Source organism: Mytilus californianus, unplaced genomic scaffold (genome assembly GCF_021869535.1).
Source record: "Mytilus californianus isolate M0D057914Y unplaced genomic scaffold, xbMytCali1.0.p SCAF_10, whole genome shotgun sequence".
Taxonomy (NCBI): domain Eukaryota; kingdom Metazoa; phylum Mollusca; class Bivalvia; order Mytilida; family Mytilidae; genus Mytilus; species Mytilus californianus.
In genome coordinates, this window is record NW_026262582.1 from 43,364,849 (window position 1) to 43,383,864 (window position 19,016).

A 19,016-nucleotide genomic window follows, 5' to 3' on the forward strand; every position below is an offset into this window, starting at 1 on the left:
GGGTAAAGTTCTTCTCATATATTTTATGATGGTATGATACTAGACCCCTAACGGGAGGGATTGTATTTCATTTTCATATGATGAAAATATAATCGTTCATTCAGTTTGATTGAGGTCTGGAGCTGGCATGTCAGTAACTGCTAGTAGTCCTTTGTTAATTTATGTTTCATTGTCGTTTTCCTTGGTTTCTTTTGTTACCTATTCTGACATCGGACTCGAGCTTCTTTTTAACTGAGTTTTACTGTGCATATTGCTATGTGTTTCTTTATTCTACATTGGCTAGAGGTATGGGAGGTGGATTGAGATCTCACAAAACATGTGTAACACGCCGCATTATTGCACCTGTCCCAAGTCAGGAGCCTCTGGCCTTTGTAAGTCTTGTATTTTTTTTAGTTTTAGTATATTTTTATGTTTTGGAGTTAAATTGTGACGTCCATTTTCACTGAAATAGTACACAATTTTATTTAGGGGCCAGCTGAGGACCAACTCCGGATGCGGGATTTTCTCGCTGCGTTGAAAACCCATTGGTGGCCTTCGGCTGTTGTCTGTTTTTTGGTCGGGTTGTTGTCTCTTTGACATATTCCCCATTTCCATTCTCAATTTTATTCTCCTTAGTTTAAAACGGTCATGATGTCAAATCTTACGTCTAACAAGCAGTTAAACACGAGCATACCACCAACATACACACACGTAAACAAAAACACACAGAACAAATATGTGTATAGCGAAAACAATCTGCACATAACTTTAAGTTCAATAAGCAAAGAGTCGGAAGATGATTCAAAGCGGGCTAAATGAAATTTTAATTAAATCAAGACATTACAATTCATTAAAAGTTTTACATCTTTTTTTTGGTAGAATAAGGTTCACATAGTTTAATAGTTTAAATTTTTTTTTATATTTTGTCCTCTTTCCTTTTGTTATCACTTTTTTATCTTATACATGTTATATACGTACACTATTTTCTTTTCCGTATTACAAATATAACGAAGATGATGCCTATAAGACAGCAAACAACCGTTAGAGCAATTGTTACACCTGAAATAATTTAAATACATTGTACGAAAATGAAAACTATGATAAAAAAAAATTAACCTAATTTTGCTCATTCCTTATTAAATGTGAATGCTCTTACCAACATATATCACGTACCAACGTATTCATTTGACAAATATTTAATAAAAACGCATAAAACATAATGTAGTGTCCATATCTCGTGTAACTTAACTAATATTTTGCATGTATGCTCGTAAAACAACATTGTACGAGATAACTTGAGAAGCATTACAATCAAAATGAAAAGTTACAAAATTGAACACACTGTCTCCGTACTATGGGAGATGTAGACTTAGTTTTGCTACAATTGACCTATTAAAAAATTGGAAAGTTGTCATAACCGAAACATTGCCTTTGCAATTCATCCTCACTATCTTACAATTTAATATAAGAGGAGATAATATTAGTAATTGTGCATGATGGGGTATCAGAGTCAATATGTACAAATAAATGAATGGGAGAATAAAAAAATATAAACTTATAAAAATAAAACTTACCCAAACTCATGTCAAGTGCAATAAGTAGTATATACATTACAAAGTATATACTGAAGCCGAGTAGACACAGCCCTCGAATCACTGAAATTAAGAAGTAAGACAAGAATATAAAACTAGAGGCTCTCAAGAGCCTGTGTCGCTCACCTGATTCTTCTTTGGTTTTGGAAATCATGTAAAAATAGATTAAAATCATAACAGATACCCTAATAATGAGTGAGGCCAAATTTGGTTTAATATTGGTCCTATAATTTAATAAAAAAATCCTGGTGGCCATCTTGAACAGTAAATCGGCAACAAAGAAACATTTATGCCATGTTTTGGTTTCATTCCATTCAGTGCACCTCTAGAAGAAGCATTTGTATGTATTTCCGATAGGGTCTTATGTTAAAGGAAGTCCCCCCATTGGCGGCCATCATGGATGAGGGATCAGCTTCAAAGTAACAAAAACATAGTCAGCACCTCATAAAGAACATTCATGCCATGTTTGGTTTCAATCCATTCAGTATGTGGTTCTCTAAAAGAAGACATTTGTATGCATTGTCCATAGAATCCTTTATTAAACATTGTCCCCATCTGGCGGCCATCTTGGATGATGGATCAGCTTCAAAGTAACAACACTTGGTCAGCACCTCATAAGGAACATTCATGCCATGTTTTGGTTTCATTCCTTTCAATGGTTCTCTAAAAGAAAACATTTGTATGTATTTCTCATAGGGTCCTATGTTAAATTAAGTCCTCCGCTGGTGGCCATCTTAGATTATGGATCGGCTTCATAGTAACAACACTTGGTCAGCACCTCATAATGAACATTCATGCCATGTTTGGTTTCATTCCATTCAGTGGTTCTCTAAAAGAAGACATTTGTATGTATTTCCCATAAGCTCCTATGTTAAACTAAGTCCCCCGCTGGCGGCCATCTTAGATGATGAATCAGCTTCAAAGTAACAACACTTGGTCAGCACCTCATAAGGAACATTCATGCCATGTTTGGTTTCATTCCATTTAGTGGTTCTCTAAAAGAAAACATTTGTATGTATTTCTCATAGGGTCCAATGTTAAACTAAGTGTCCTGCTGGCGGCCATTTTGGATTATGGATCGGCTTCAAAGTAACAACACTCGGTCAGCACCTCATAAGAAACATTCATGCCATGTTTGGGTTCATTTCATTCAGTGGTTCTCTAATGGAAGACATTTGTATGTATTTCCCATAGGGTCCAATGTTAAACTAAGTCTCCTGCTGGCGGCCATCTTGGATTATGGATCGGCTTCATAGTAACAACACTTGGTCAGCACCTCAAAAGGAACATTCATGCCATGTTTGGTTTCATTCCATTCAGTGGTTCTCTAAAATAAGACATTTGTATGTATTTCCCTTAGGGTCCTATGTTAAACTAAGTCCCCCGCTGGCGGCCATCTTGGATTATGGATCGGCTTCAAAGTAACAACACTCGGTCAGCACCTCATAAGGAACATTCATACCATGTTTGGGTGCATTCCATTCAGTGGTTCTCTAAAAGAAGACATTTGTATGTATTTCCCATAGGGTCCTATGTTAAACTAAGTCCCCTGCTGGCGGCCATCTTGGATAATGGATCAGCTTCAAAGTAACAACACTTGGTCAACACCTCATACGAAACATTCATGCCATGTTTGGTTTCATTCCATTCAGTGGTTCTCTAAAAGAAGACATTTGTATGTATTTCCCATAGGCTCCTATATTAAACTAAGTCCCCCGCTGGCGGCCATCTTGGATGGTGGATCCGCTACAAAGTAACAACACTTGGTCAGCACCTCATAAGGAACATTTATGCCATGTTTGGTTTTATTCCATTCAGTGGTTCTCTAGGAGAAGTTCAAAATGTAAAAAGTTAACGACGACGCCGGACGACGACGACGGACGACGACGGACGACGGACGCCAAGTGATGAGAAAAGCTCACTTTGCCCTTTTGGGCCAGGTGAGCTAACAAGGAGATATGGCATGATTTTCAATGAGACAACTAACCACCGAAGTTCGAATGAGCCTAAGCAATTAAAGGCAAATGTACGGCCTTCAACAATGAAAAAAAACCTTGTACCATATAGTCATTCATGTCCAGAACACAATGTTAAAAATATTGTCTACATCGCGATATTTACAATGTAAACACGATATTGTGTCGACATCGTCAACAATGAAAGAATTCATATATATATTTTACACCCTTGACATCGTTAACATCTCGATGTTTGCAATGTAATAACGATTTCGCATGTTTCATGTTAACATCGTTTTACATTGCAATATTAACTATGTTAACGCGACATCGAGTCAACATAGTTTGAATTATAAACACTCTTTCATACTGTTTACATCGTTAACATCTCGATATATACAATGTATTATTAATATCGTGTTAACATTTTTTACATTGCGGTATTCACGATAGCGTGTCAACATCAGTCATATTGCATGAACTTTTATTTATTGTTTACATCTTTGACATCGTTATCTTTGTGGTCTTTACAATGTATTAACGATATCGTGTTTACATCGTTTAAATTTATGACTAATATATGGATTATTGCCAATTATAGACGATTTTCCTCCTAAAATTTTCAATTATTGCTTATCAAGCTATTTTATCAAATTTTGAATCGCAGTTTATACCAGTCCCATTCAATTCTACAGGTAAAAATGATCATGCCAATTTCGTGCATTTCTGGAAAGCATGATGCTAATTTTGATAATAAGTATTAGTTGATGTTAAATGACAATCCTTGGCTTAATACAACATGCTTTGAATGCATTTGTATTAAGTGTTTTTTTTTACCAAAACATGTTACGCATATATATATACGTTTTTGATCACCCCACTATGAAGTGAAGAAAAACTGTTTGAGAAATAGTAATATTGGCATTTACTTTTCATCAACTTTCATTTAAAAGCAAGGACATTTAAAAACAATAAGACACTTATTGACTGGTTATGAGTCTACTGTCAAGTTTGTTGTCCCTGAGATATCAACTACTGCTCGAGGCCGGGGTATTTAGATTTCTTTGAAAATTTTATTTTTCGGAAGAGCAAACACTTTATGGTTGGTTATGGGGATAATGACAGTAAATGATAAACTGTTCGCTATAAAAGATCAGATAATTAATATATAAAGATGCTATATAAAATGTAGAATGACAAAAATTCTTAATGTGGAGCATTATCTTGTACAGATTTAAAATATATTTCTTTATTATGAAGAATATTCAATTTTTTGACAAGCTCATATCTCGATGTACCGAACGACAACCGATATTCACAAGGGAGCTCTATACAATATATAACAGACTACCTGTCCCAAGTCAGGAGATTGTAGTTCAGTGGTTGTCGTTAATTCATGTCTGTCATGTTTGTTTTTCGTAAATTGTTTTGTTATAAATTAAGCCGTTAGTTTTCTCAGTTGAATTGTTTCATATATTCACGTCGGGGCCTTTTCTAGCCGACTATGCGGTATTGGTTTTTCTCATTGTTAAAGGACGTACGGTTGCCTATAATTGCTTACATCAACTTCAATTTAACTTTGATGGATAGTTGTCTCATTGGCAAATATACCACATCTCCTTATTTATATATTGTTACTCTGAGACTGATTACTTGAATGATAAACTAACAAATGATTACATTTAAAAAATATACCGACGAGACATCAACAAAATGACACAAATAACTAGAAGACATCTAGAGTGCAACTCTACATCGCATCGAATCAAAGGTAAAACACAAAAATACTGAACTCCGAGGATAATCAAACAACGTAATACTAATAACAGGAAATTTCAACTAATGCGGAAATAATTGTTTACATTTTTTTTCATCCAATGTACGTTCACAATTTTACAACAATTGCAGGAAATACTTAAACTTTGATAGTTGTTTGATTCAAACAAAGAAAACCACTTGACAGAAAATAATCGAAATAACCAGATAGTTCCTATAGACGGAAATGATAAATAAATGACAATGATAAATACCAATAACGATGCATAAAAGTCAATATTGAGTGCAGATGTATTAAGGATGTACTTAGGTGAAATTAAAAAAAATCTAGAATTTAAAATGTATACTATTAGCCAGAAGAGCATTAGTTGAGAAACAAAATAAGCTAAAATATTGATAAGTTATGGAGCTCCTTTTCGATATATTTGATTTTTAAATAATGGCGGGAAAAGGAAGACTCGGACTTTTACCTTATATTTGCATTGGTATTAAAAAGTAAAATCACAAAAATACTCCGAGGAAAATCCAAAACGGAAAGTCCCTAATCAAATGGGTCTCATATCGAAAGAAAAGTAATCTAGAATCTGCTTAAATTTTGGTAAATGACCTTTTATGAGCTATTGGATTCTTATATGAAAATTGGTAGTTATGGGGCAAAATATTTTACCCTGTATCGTAGGAAAAAAACCTAGAAGTCCGAATATCTAACAAATATTCCTAAACCTCACCTATGTACATCCTTAACCTAAACTTTTAACAATGAAGAAACTAAAGCTTTAATTTCATATCTGAAGTAATTAAGAGCTTATCATGGATGTAACATTCTTTTTTTATCGCCTGCGATAGAAGGGGGCTTTATGTTTTCTGTTCTGTTAGTAAGTCCCATATTTGGTTAAGGTTTTGGTTTAAGTAGTTTGTCATGAAGGTGTGGTCTCATCAACTTGAAATAAATGATAATTGTTCATTACAATGTGAACTTTTCAAATTATATAGCAAAGTACGGTTTTGACTATTATTTCACGGTTTACAAATTGCGGGACTTTCAAATAAAGGAAATATAAACAGTTATAGAGTAACTTTGGCAGTTTGAGTTTACATGCATGCATATATAAATAAGTATAAAACACACATAAAAATACTCATATAATACGATACAAATAGACTATACATACAAATAAACTGTATCAAGCAGGCCCTAATGAAATAACAAAATCAGCCGAATTATTCAGTTTTTCGGTTACCATCGGGTCAGGGTTCGAACTCACTACCTCCTCCCCGTACCAGAAAATAAATCTTTTATCCCGAGTTGGCTGTACGCGAATGCAAGCCATGAAAGTTATCTTAATTGTTCCTATACATGGATTCGGGGTGTCTATAAAGAAAACTATCAATATACAAGTTCCATGTTTTGTTTCGTCAATTTCTTGAAGTACATAACACGATGATAATTGTAAACGACAAAGATAAACACTTAGAGAAATGTAAAAAGGAAAGATTTTGCTTAGTTCATAAAAAAAACCAATTAAAGGTGTTTTCTTAATATCAAATAAACGATGATCTTTTTTTCGTTTTCATTTTTACATTTTGGAAATTCCATGTAGTTGACAGTTATTAACCACCTTTTTCCGAATCTGGTCGATTCAGAAATTCACATATTGGATAGAAAATTATGTCTCCTGCTAACTTTTTACTAACTCCAAATGTCTTTTTTGTCGTTGGGTTGATCTGTCGTTTACGCATACCACTATTTTCCTTTTATTCATATAATTCATATAAAAATATGAAAAATAAATAAAACACTTCCATAGTTTTCATTTACGAAAACATCCACATAGAAGTACAATATCATGTTACAGTTTAATTTCTAGCCTCAATAGGGGTAGCTTTGCTGACTTCATACAATGAATGGATTACAATACAGTGATTTGATAGCAAAATTTTTGTTTTTAACGGTGCTATTATTTCTGTATTATAAAAATATAGATAGCATAAGACATAAGGAATTTCAGTAGGGGAGTTCTTGACCTCAAAGTTGTTTTATACCCTCATTAATAATTTTCTTTATAAAAGCATGAAAAGTCAAAAATATTTTTTTCGGTCCTCCTGAATAACATGCTGTTCATATTATTACTGCATTATGGATCAATTTCTTGTCAGTTGAATAAGCATTCAAATCTAATTCTGGACCTAAAATAATTTAATGCAATTTTTAAATCTCCGTAAAGGTATAATAATTATACAGAATATTTTGACTCGCATTGATTACCTAGTGCTTGTTCAATGTGAAAACAAATAAGACACAACGTTTATGCTTTTAAAAAATCATTTCCGTCGTTTTGTTGTTGTTATTAGTAAACTATCTGAATTGATGACTTTTTTTTACAATTGTCCTTCTAATAGCATAGTGCACACTTGAATCATAAAACATTCAGTATAATGAAAAACATACTGTCCTTGGATGAAGGTGTAAGGGTGATTGACACTCTCGTCTTTGGTGATAATTGTTTTCCCTCGTGTGTTAATCTACTCTACCACCTTCATCCAAAGGCAGTATGTTTATAATTTGACTTAAGATCGCTAGTATAATGAGTATATTTACATTTCGCATTATAGAATAAAATGCTCCTAGGCGCAAGCTTGATAAGAAAGCAGAGGTTGAACCCTGGACAACTGAGGCAAGTTTTGACACAACATCAAGCTTAAAACAGATTTGAATTTTGATTATGATTGAATATTTGACACAACATAGGTTTGTGACACAAAATGAATGTGGTCAATGAACTGCAAGATTTGAAATTGGACCTATTATTGTCCAATATCCAAATTTGAAGTACATGGTTAGAATCAGCATATCGAAGAACCACAAGAATTAAATTTTTGATGAAATCTAACAACAGTTTAATTATGGACCCTTTGGACCTCAACTTGGACCAATTTGATAAAGGAGCCCAAAATCCAAAATCGCTAAATACATGGTTAGATTCAGCATTTCAAAGAACCCAATAAATATTTGTTGAAATCAAACAAAGCATAATTTTGCCCAATTTGGACCAACTTGAAAACTGGGTCCAAAATCAAAAATCTAAATACATGATTATCAATAGACGTTTTAAGCTTAGTTTTTAAAGGAGTTCGCTTCATAAAAAAGAATATATAAAGCATTCAAAATATTAGTTTATACAGAATAACGAACAAACTTACCACACAATTTGTCAAACAATTTACCAAAGAAAAGAAAAAATAAATCCAAAATTTCATTTATTATTAATACAATGTCTTAAAAATATTTAAAACCTATCTGTAATTATCTTCAAAATATCTAATAATGAATAATAAATGTCAAACTATATTTATAAAGTCCTACAAAGCTTATCATGAACAACATAAGGAATATTTTCAAATAAATCTGTCACTCTAATTATAATTGTGTGATGGTTATTACCATATGTTTTGTAATGAACTTGTCTTGATAATAGGTGCAAATTAATTAAAAACACTTAGTATAATAAAACGTTATATATATATATTTTTTCGTTGGGCTTGTATTATATTTTCCTTCGGGTTTATATGATCTGTTCATCCTATTTCGACTCTTTAAAATTCAAGAGTCTATTCTAAATTGAGGTAAATTTTATGGCCTTCCAAATACCGTTCCGATCCCTAACATCACTGAAGAGACATTTATTGTCGAAATCCGGATATGGTGTACAAATTTTTGCACCTCATGTTTGTGGTATACCATCTTTTCCACAAGTTTATTGTTTTCTGTTTGGTACTTAATTAATATTAAAGATCCACTTCGTTAGATCTGGTGATCAATTTAGTTGGCAATCGCCAATGGCAGTCAGCAGGGTTTAAGAACATCAGTTGTTCGACCTGTTAGTCAAATGCGTTTTGTTAAAATAGACTTTTTCACCTTTGTTGGTCTTTTGGAAATTTTTGCTTGTGCTGTATTTAGACCCCTCTACCAAGAAATTTGTTTTACATGCACACGTATAAAAAATGCGGTTTTTATCCAACGCAATCATAGGTTTGAACGTTGTTTTCAATTTAGACTTTTATATATTTTTTCGTTTGGGCATCTATTATATTTTCCTTCGGGTTTATATGATCCGTTCATCCTGTTTCGACTCTTTAAAATTCAAGAGTCTATCCTAAATTGAGGTAAATTTTATGGCTTTCCAAATACCGTTTCGATCCCTAACATCACTGAAGAGACATTAATTGTCGAAATCCGGATATGGTGTACAAATTTTTGCACCTCATGTTTGTGGTATACCATCTTTTCCACAAGTTTATTGTTTTCTGTTTGGTATTAAATTAATATTAAAGATCCACTTCGTTAGATCTGGTGATCAATTTAGTTGGCAATCGCCAATGGCAGTCAGCAGGGTTTAAGAACATCAGTTGTTCGACCTGTTAGTCAAATGCGTTTTGTTAAAATAGACTTTTTCACCTTTTTTGGTCTTTTGGAAATTGTTGTTTGTGCTGTATTTAGACCCCCTCTACCAAGAAATTTGTTTTACATGCACACGTATAAAAATTGCGGTTTTTATCCAACGCAATCATAGGTTTGAACGTTGTTTTCAATTTAGACTTTTATATATTTTTTCGTTTGGGCTTGTATTATATTTTCCTTCGGGTTTATATGATCCGTTCATCCTATTTCGACTCTTTAAAATTCAAGAGTCTATCCTAAATTGAGGTAAATTTTATGGCCTTCCAAATAGCGTTTCGATCCCTAACATCACTGAAGAGACATTAATTGTCGAAATCCGGATATGGTGTACAAATTTTTGCACCTCATGTTTGTGGTATACCATCTTTTCCACAAGTTTATTGTTTTCTGTTTGGTATTAAATTAATATTAAAGATCCACTTCGTTAGATCTGGTGATCAATTTAGTTGGCAATCGCCAATGGCAGTCAGCAGGGTTTAAGAACATCAGTTGTTCGACCTGTTAGTCAAATGCGTTTTGTTAAAATAGACTTTTTCACCTTTTTTGGTCTTTTGGAAATTGTTGTTTGTGCTGTATTTAGACACCTCTACCTAGAAATTTGTTTTACATGCACACGTATAAAAATTGCGGTTTTTATCCAACGCAATCATAGGTTTGAACGTTGTTTTCAATTTAGACTTTTATATATTTTTTTTTCGATTGGGCTTGTATTATATTTTCCTTCGGGTTTATATGATCCGTTCATCCTATTTCGACTCTTTAAAATTCAAGAGTCTATCCTAAATTGAGGTAAATTTTATGGCCTTCCAAATACCGTTTCGATCCCTAACATCACTGAAGAGACATTAATTGTCGAAATCCGGATATGGTGTACAAATATTTGCACCTCATGTTTGTGGTATACCATCTTTTCCACAAGTTTATTGTTTTCTGTTTGGTATTAAATTAATATTTAAGATTCACTTCGTTAGATCTGGTGATCAATTTAGTTGGCAATCGCCAATGGCAGTCAGCAGGGTTTAAGAACATCAGTTGTTCGACCTATTAGTCAAATGCGTTTTGTTAAAATAGACTTTTTCACCTTTGTTGGTCTTTTGGAAATTTTTGCTTGTGCTGTATTTAGACCCCTCTACCAAGAAATTTGTTTTACATGCACACGTATAAAAAATGCGGTTTTTATCCAACGCAATCATAGGTTTGGACGTTGTTTTCAATTTAGACTTTTATATATTTTTTCGTTTGGGCTTGTATTATATTTTCCTTCGGGTTTATATGATCCGTTCATCCTATTTCGACTCTTTAAAATTCAAGAGTCTATCCTAAATTGAGGTAAATTTTATGGCCTTCCAAATACCGTTTCGATCCCTAACATCACTGAAGAGACATTAATTGTCGAAATCCGGATATGGTGTACAAATATTTGCACCTCATGTTTGTGGTATACCATCTTTTCCACAAGTTTATTGTTTTCTGCTTGGTATTAAATTAATATTTAAGATCCAGTTCATTAGATCTGGTGATCAATTTAGTTGGCAATCGCCAATGGCAGTCAGCAGGGTTTAAGAACACCAGTTGTTCGACCTGTTAGTCAAATGCGTTTTGTTAAAAAAGACTTTTTCACCTTTTTTGGTCTTTTGGAAATTGTTGTTTGTGCTGTATTTAGACCTCTCTACCAAGAAATTTGTTTTACATGCACACGTATAAAAATTGCGGTTTTTATCCAACGCAATCATAGGTTTGAACGTTGTTTTCAATTTAGACTTTTATATATTTTTTCGTTTGGGCTTGTATTATATTTTCCTTCGGGTTTATATGGTCCGTTCATCCTATTTCGACTCTTTAAAATTCAAGAGTCTATCCTAAATTGAGGTAAATGTTATGGCCTTCCAAATACCGTTTCGATCCCTAACATCACTGAAGAGAGATTAATTGTCGAAATCCGGATATGGTGTACAAATTTTTGCACCTCATGTTTGTGGTATACCATCTTTTCCACAAGTTTATTGTTTTCTGTTTGGTATTAAATTAATATTAAAGATCCACTTCGTTAGATCTGGTGATCAATTTAGTTGGCAATCGCCAATGGCAGTCAGCAGGGTTTAAGAACATCAGTTGTTCGACCTGTTAGTCAAATGCGTTTTGTTAAAATAGACTTTTTGACCTTTTTTGGTCTTTTGGAAATTGTTGTTTGTGCTGTATTTAGACCCCTCTACCAAGAAATTTGTTTTACATGCACACGTATAAAAATTGCGGTTTTTATCCAACGCAATCATAGGTTTGAACGTTGTTTTCAATTTAGACTTTTATATATTTTTTTCGTTTGGGCTTGTATTATATTTTCCTTCGGGTTTAAATGATCCGTTCATCCTATTTCGACTCTTTAAAATTCAAGAGTCTATCCTAAATTGAGGTAAATTTTATGGCCTTCAAATACCGTTTCGATCCCTAACATCACTGAAGAGACATTAATTGTCGATATCCGGATATGGTGTACAAATTTTTGCACCTCATGTTTGTGGTATACCATCTTTTCCACAAGTTTATTGTTTTCTGTTTGGTATTAAATTAATATTAAAGATCCACTTCGTTAGATCTGGTGATCAATTTAGTTGGCAAACGCCAATGGCAGTCAGCAGGGTTTAAGAACATCAGTTGTTCGACCTGTTAGTTAAATGCGTTTCGTTAAAATAGACTTTTTCACATTTTTTGGTCTTTTGGAAATTGTTGTTTGTGCTGTATTTAGACCCCTCTACCAAGAAATTTGTTTTACATGTACACGTATAAAAATTGCGGTTTTTATCCAACGCAATCATAGGTTTGAACGTTGTTTTCAATTTAGACTTTTATATATTTTTCCGTTTGGGCTTGTATTATATTTTCCTTCGGGTTTATATGATCCGTTCATCCTATTTCGACTCTTTAAAATTCAAGAGTCTATCCTAAATTGAGGTAAATTTTATGGCCTTCCAAATAGCGTTTCGATCCCTAACATCACTGAAGAGACATTAATTGTCGAAATCCGGATATGGTGTACAAATTTTTGCACCTCATGTTTGTGGTATACCATCTTTTTCACAACCTTATTGTTTTCTGTTTGGTATTAAATTAATATTAAAGATCCACTTCGTTAGATCTGGTGATCAATTTAGTTGGCAATCGCCAATGGCAGTCAGCAGGGTTTAAGAACATCAGTTGTTCGACCTGTTAGTCAAATGCGTTTTGTTAAAATAAATTTTTTCACCTTTTTTGGTCTTTTGGAAATTGTTGTTTGTGCTGTATTTAGACCCCTCTACCAAGAAATTTGTTTTACATGCACACGTATAAAAATTGCGGTTTTTATCCAACGCAATCATAGGTTTGAACGTTGTTTTCAATTTAGACTTTTATATATATATATATATATAATAAATAGTTCCCAATATGTTTTCTTGCATTTGTCAAAAACTAATATCTGCAACGTATCTATCAATGTCAAACACTATATTTATACAATATATTGTAATGAAATATATCCTTAAATAGAAATTTATTATTATTTAAAAATTACATTTTTTTTATTAAGATGTATCATAACATAATGCATGGCACAACTGTATTTTAAAACTTCACTTACCAACACTTTGAAATCAACAGATGGACAAAGGGAATTTTCAACCATAAGAAAATATTCAAGCATGTTACGATCTTAAAATAGAACACAATGCAAACACAATTATCAGCACTATTAATATATCTGAATCAGCAAATCTATATTTAACTATAACTCAATTTAAAATGTCTATTAGTTTAAAAATAAATCTAGCTTGGTTAACTATTTGATATCCCAATCCTCCTATTGTGTGTGGTATGATCCCTTGTGCTAAAATTTATTACATATCCATACACTTATACTAAAGTTATTGTCTGTGAACTAATTTATTTTCCATGAACCAGTGATGTAAATCACAAAAATATTTCTCTAGAATTATATATGATGGTATATCTTATATATTTTGAATTAAGACCCGACTTAACAATTCTTTTAATTGTCCAATAACATCTCTGAATTTAGATTTTGAGCAAATATGTAACAGCATGGTTTCTGACACTTTTTTAAATAATTTTAAAATTAGACATTTACCCATAATGGTCCAATATTCAAATTCTAAATATATGGTTGGTTAAGCATATCAAATAACCACATTGTTTATTTGTTTTGTTAAAATCAAACTAAGTTTTATTTTTGATACTTTTGACCTTTATGGGGTCCAGTTTGAAAAACGGAACAAAAATTAAAAAAATTAAAACACTTTTAGATTGCACACATTAAACAATACCAATGATTCAATTTTTGAAGTTTAAAGTTGGACCCATATTTGAACCAACTTTAAAAACAAAGCACAAAATCAAAAACAAAAACAATCTAAAATACTGTTGGATTGACCATATCGAATAACACAAACCATTTAATTTTTGATGAAATCAAACAATGTTCATTTTTGGAACCCAATTTGGACTATCTTGAATACTGTGCACAAAATCAAATATCTAAATACACGCTTATAATTCAGCATATCAAAGAACCCCAACCATTCTTTTTTCTTTAAAATAAAAATAAAAAGTTTAATTTTGAACCTTTTGAACCTTAATGTGGGCCGACCATGCCCCAAATCAAAAATCTTAATACACGCTTAGATTCGGCATATAAAAGAACCCCAAGAATTCAATAGTTTTTTTTAAATTAAAAACAGGTTGTATTTTGGACCATTTGAACCTTAACGTAGACCAATTTGAAGACAGGCCTCGAAATTAGAAAATAATAAATACATGGTTAGATTCGGCATATCAAGGAACACCGGTAATATACTTTTTTAAAAATTCAAAAAAAGTTGAATTTTGGACCCTTTTGGACCTGTAATGAATCATTTAAAAAACAAACCCTCAAATCCAAATATTGAATAGCCATTTAGATTCAGCATATTTAAGACTCTCAAGAATTTAGGACTTTTGAATTAAACCCCATTGAAATTGCTAAAAACAAATAAGCAATTTATACAAAGTATTGGTTTTGGCCCGTTTTAACTAAACCAATAGGGTCATAACCCCAAAAATCAAGCCCAAACTTTATTTTATGGTATGACACCTTGTGGCACAATTAAATATCAATATATAGACTTATACTCAAGTTTTTGTCCAGAAATCAGAAAATCCTAATTTTTTGGCCCCATTTTTATTTCCAATTTTCTTTCAAAGTATGGAACCTTGTAGTAAATATACACAAATTATTGTCCTGAAACATGAAAAATGCTTGTTTTTGGCCCCTTTTTTGTCCTTAATTACTAAACAGCTACAATAGTAAGCCCAAAAATAAATCCAAACCTTCCTATTGTGGAATGGAACCTTGTGCCTGAAGTCAATAGAGATCCATACACAATCAAGTTATTGTCTGTGAACATGACAAAAAATGTTTTTGTTGATCTGTTTTGGTCACTTATTCCTTAACAGCTATGACAATAACCCACACAATTTATCCTAACCTCCCTATTGTGGTGTGGAACCTTGTGTTAAAATATTGACAAACTAAATATCTCTAATACTTAAGTTATTGTCTTAAAACCAAACAAATAATTGTTTCTGGCCCTTAACTTCAAAACCGCTATGATAATAACCCCCACAATCAATGCCAACCCTCCTTTTGTGGAATGAAACCTTGTACTTAAATGTCTTACACATCCAAACACTTACACTAACTGTAGCATATTTACCTGACGATTTTGGGATACTGGTATTTAGTCAAATCTTAACCGGAAATTGTGATATAAATATTAAAATTCCAACATGGATATTTTGTAAACAATAAAAATGTTTAGGCTTTAAATACATATTTATTTGGGTAAGTTGATGCAAGCATACGAGGTGTATTGTGTCTTATACTATTAGAAGCTAAAATAATGTTTAACAAGCATATTATATCAATGTGTAAACACGTTAATTATGAGCTATGAAAATCAAGTAGTTCATGCATTTATCCGAGTAGGTTTAAAAAAAATTCAAACAAATATATACCACTGTGGGTTAGCATTCATTAGCTGTCTCTACCTTATAGATTTACAACTGTTGGTTGTATTGATAATTCAGAATCGTCATTGAAGGTGGAGCACGAGTTCTGTAATAATTGTTTCTTTTGATGTGTCATTTGTACGAAAGTTACATTCCTTTGTACTATGTTCAATTCCAAAAAGTGATAATGTTGATTGTCTACCTTGCACAGGGTCATAATTTCATCTGTACGGTTATTTTATTGAATTAAAAATTGTTACAAAATTTTTAAATGTACTAGATCTTAGTATTTTTTATTGGTTTATTAAAGACATTTATGTATATCTACAATTTCATTTATTTGTTTTTAAATGTTTAAAATTAATATATACCAACATAAAAAATTATTTTATTATCTTATAAATATTATTTTGATACATATAAATATCCCGACCGTGCAAGACTGTTATGGGTGTGCAACGTCACTGGGTGTGCAAGGTCACATCTACCCTCAACATCATTAAGTTTCTTAGTGTGATGAGACAAATTACTCTGAAATCACAGATATAGTATCTTTTTCCAAGTAATCATGACATTGTTCTCATTTAAAGCCGTATTTTGGTGATGATATAAAAAAAGTTTTCTGTCTAATTTCATTTGAGGTACAATATGCAGGTGACTAATACATGTTTCATTCTGTTGTCAGGAATACACTGTTTCAAGTTGTAGTATGCATCATATAATCTCCAACAGCATTCATCCTGCTTGTTGCTTTAATATGGTGTATACAATTATGTCAGAACCCAAATGAAGCAGACATGCTGTCTTAATTTATCTGCATTACTCGATCCCTAAAGACAAATACATGAAAGAAGTGTAACACCCCCTAACACAAACACACATACGCACAAACACAAAAACAGAACACCATAGCCACCACTTTATTCCAGAAACTTCAATTTTATGCCAAATTCTTAAGTGAAAAAATATAATTGGAACCTACATACAAAACATCTTTTACTTTTTTTAAAAAGACTAGAAATGATAGCCGAATTATATTATCTCCCCATAATGATAGAATGTTGGGAAAATCGACCAGAGTTATCTTACATTAATCACAGAGAGGGCTAGCAAACAATTTTTAATTATAGCTTAATTAATGTTAAAACAATTTTCCACTAAAAATGAATGTTACTTTATTCAAATATAAGGACTTTGTTAGCTAAATCGACTAATCTTATTAGATATTATGCAATTTTATGACAATATATAAACATGCTACACTAAGTTATTGTCTGCGAACCTATTTATTTTCCATGAACCAATTAAACTGACCTTTTTGGTCCCTAATTACAAAACCGCAAGGACATTAACCCCCTAAAACAATCTGAAATTCAATATTGAAATATCAATTATTGATACGTGTTTATTTGCTTTGTTAATCTGCAATATGCACGATTTGTTTTGCTAAACAATGTGCCTATACAATGTTTACAAAAATGCATTATCTGTATTTTATAACTTCTGCCAATCTAGGCACACCTCAAGAGAGGCACACCTCTAGAGTTGTGTCTATTTGTAATTTTCAACAAATAAAGTGAACAAAATTTTAAAACCATGGGGTATAACGCACACTTTTAAATGTCCCTCCGGTATCTTTCGCCCCTCTTTTAAAGTAGAACAACATCATTTAGTTACTCATAATCAACATACCTAAACATTTATATAGATCGAAATAAATTATATACAGAACTAGCAATCAAAATCGCAAGTCAATGACCAGCTGAAAGAACTAGAAAAGCACATTCCACAAAAACACAATGACAACTAAACACTGAACAGCCAGTTCAAAACTTGAGAAAATTTCATCTTAATATATATACAAAAATTGATATTGCAACTCTAATACATCCATTGTATATCAATCAATATCTAAAAATACAACATTTTCAATACTAAATCAAAAACCACATGCACACATATTACCTTGAATTAGGATAGAGCGAAGCAGTCAACAGCTTTTTAGAAAGCTCAAACTTGTGGTATAGGTGCGTTCAGCATAGTCACCAACTTTAAATTATAAAGGAAGAGGATATTTCCTATAAAGCGGAACATAAAGTAAAAGGATAATGCTTACATACAAAGAAATTTAGAACAAGCAAAACTGAATGTTGATACTTATGTGAGCATGTAGTCAGATTAAAGTATAATTCATGTTCAATCTACATATCACGATACTTTACAAAGAAACGGTATGCTGTTACTAATAATATGCTTTAAAGTACCTTTGTGTTTAGCAGGTATAGTTTTGTATGTTAAAAAGCCACAACCAATCAAAGGTGCCAGCATCATAAATATGTCTGCAACACGCTTCTTTTCTACCATGTCTACAAATAATACATCAGTATAATGACACCTTATTTACAGAAAAGGGAAAAACACCAGGAACATTTTCTCTTTTGATTCTATTTCTGCTGTTTTTTTTTAAATTTATTCTTTTTTCTTCGGTTTCTTTTTTGTATTATCGCTCAATCTTGTATCTAAGGGTAATGCATGTTTAGCGAAAGACGATACTTTTTCGACGAACCAGGTTGTACGAGTTTATTCGATTCCCTGACTTTGCGTTTTTACTTTGGTTTATATCTTTTTAATTGGTTTATGAAATTTTAGCATCTTTCAACTACTGTTGCCTCTATTTTGGAACGATTGTGAAGTTTCATCTTAAGAATTTGACTTCTTAACATGTTATCATTTATTGTGATATAAGTTATAAAACAAGTTGCTTTCAATTACGCAACATATCGAAAGATGAGTATCTAAAAATTCCACAGTTCATTAAAATTATTGTATAGGTCACAAAACCATAGAGCGTACTAAACAAACGTGAACTTTTTTAGATTGTTCCGTGAAGCTATACGAACAGTTCAAAACTAACAAACATCGGCATTAACTTTTCTTAAGCATACAATGATAGGAATCATATAACATGTCGAGAACACTTCCTGATTGGACATGCATATATCTAATGTTTCTCAGATTTACAATATTGTGCTTCATCATGCAAAAATTACATGAAGAAATGCAATGACAGTTTAGCGTTGACATTACTTATAAAATAACTATACATTGTAGCAATACGTGAAATTTTATGCATACAAGGCTAGGAAATAGGTCGAATGAGAGGTTTTGCAAAGCATACTTAATCGATTAAAAATATCAAGTTTTCAAACAATG

At 32.2% G+C, this 19,016-nt stretch overlaps 1 protein-coding gene across 1 annotated transcript in view; it reads right to left on the reverse strand.

Moving 5' to 3' along the window:
* Window positions 1-779: 779 nt before the first annotated feature.
* Window positions 780-19,016, reverse strand: part of LOC127718186 (uncharacterized) — a 33,912-nt gene continuing 15,675 nt past the window's right edge. The window contains exons 5-7 of the mRNA XM_052224154.1: window positions 18,068-18,169; window positions 1,554-1,634; window positions 780-1,038 (exon numbers count right to left, since the gene is read on the reverse strand). Of these exons, the coding sequence (XP_052080114.1) occupies window positions 959-1,038; window positions 1,554-1,634; window positions 18,068-18,169 (263 nt within the window). The 3' untranslated portion in view covers window positions 780-958. The remainder of the gene's footprint in view (window positions 1,039-1,553; window positions 1,635-18,067; window positions 18,170-19,016) is intronic.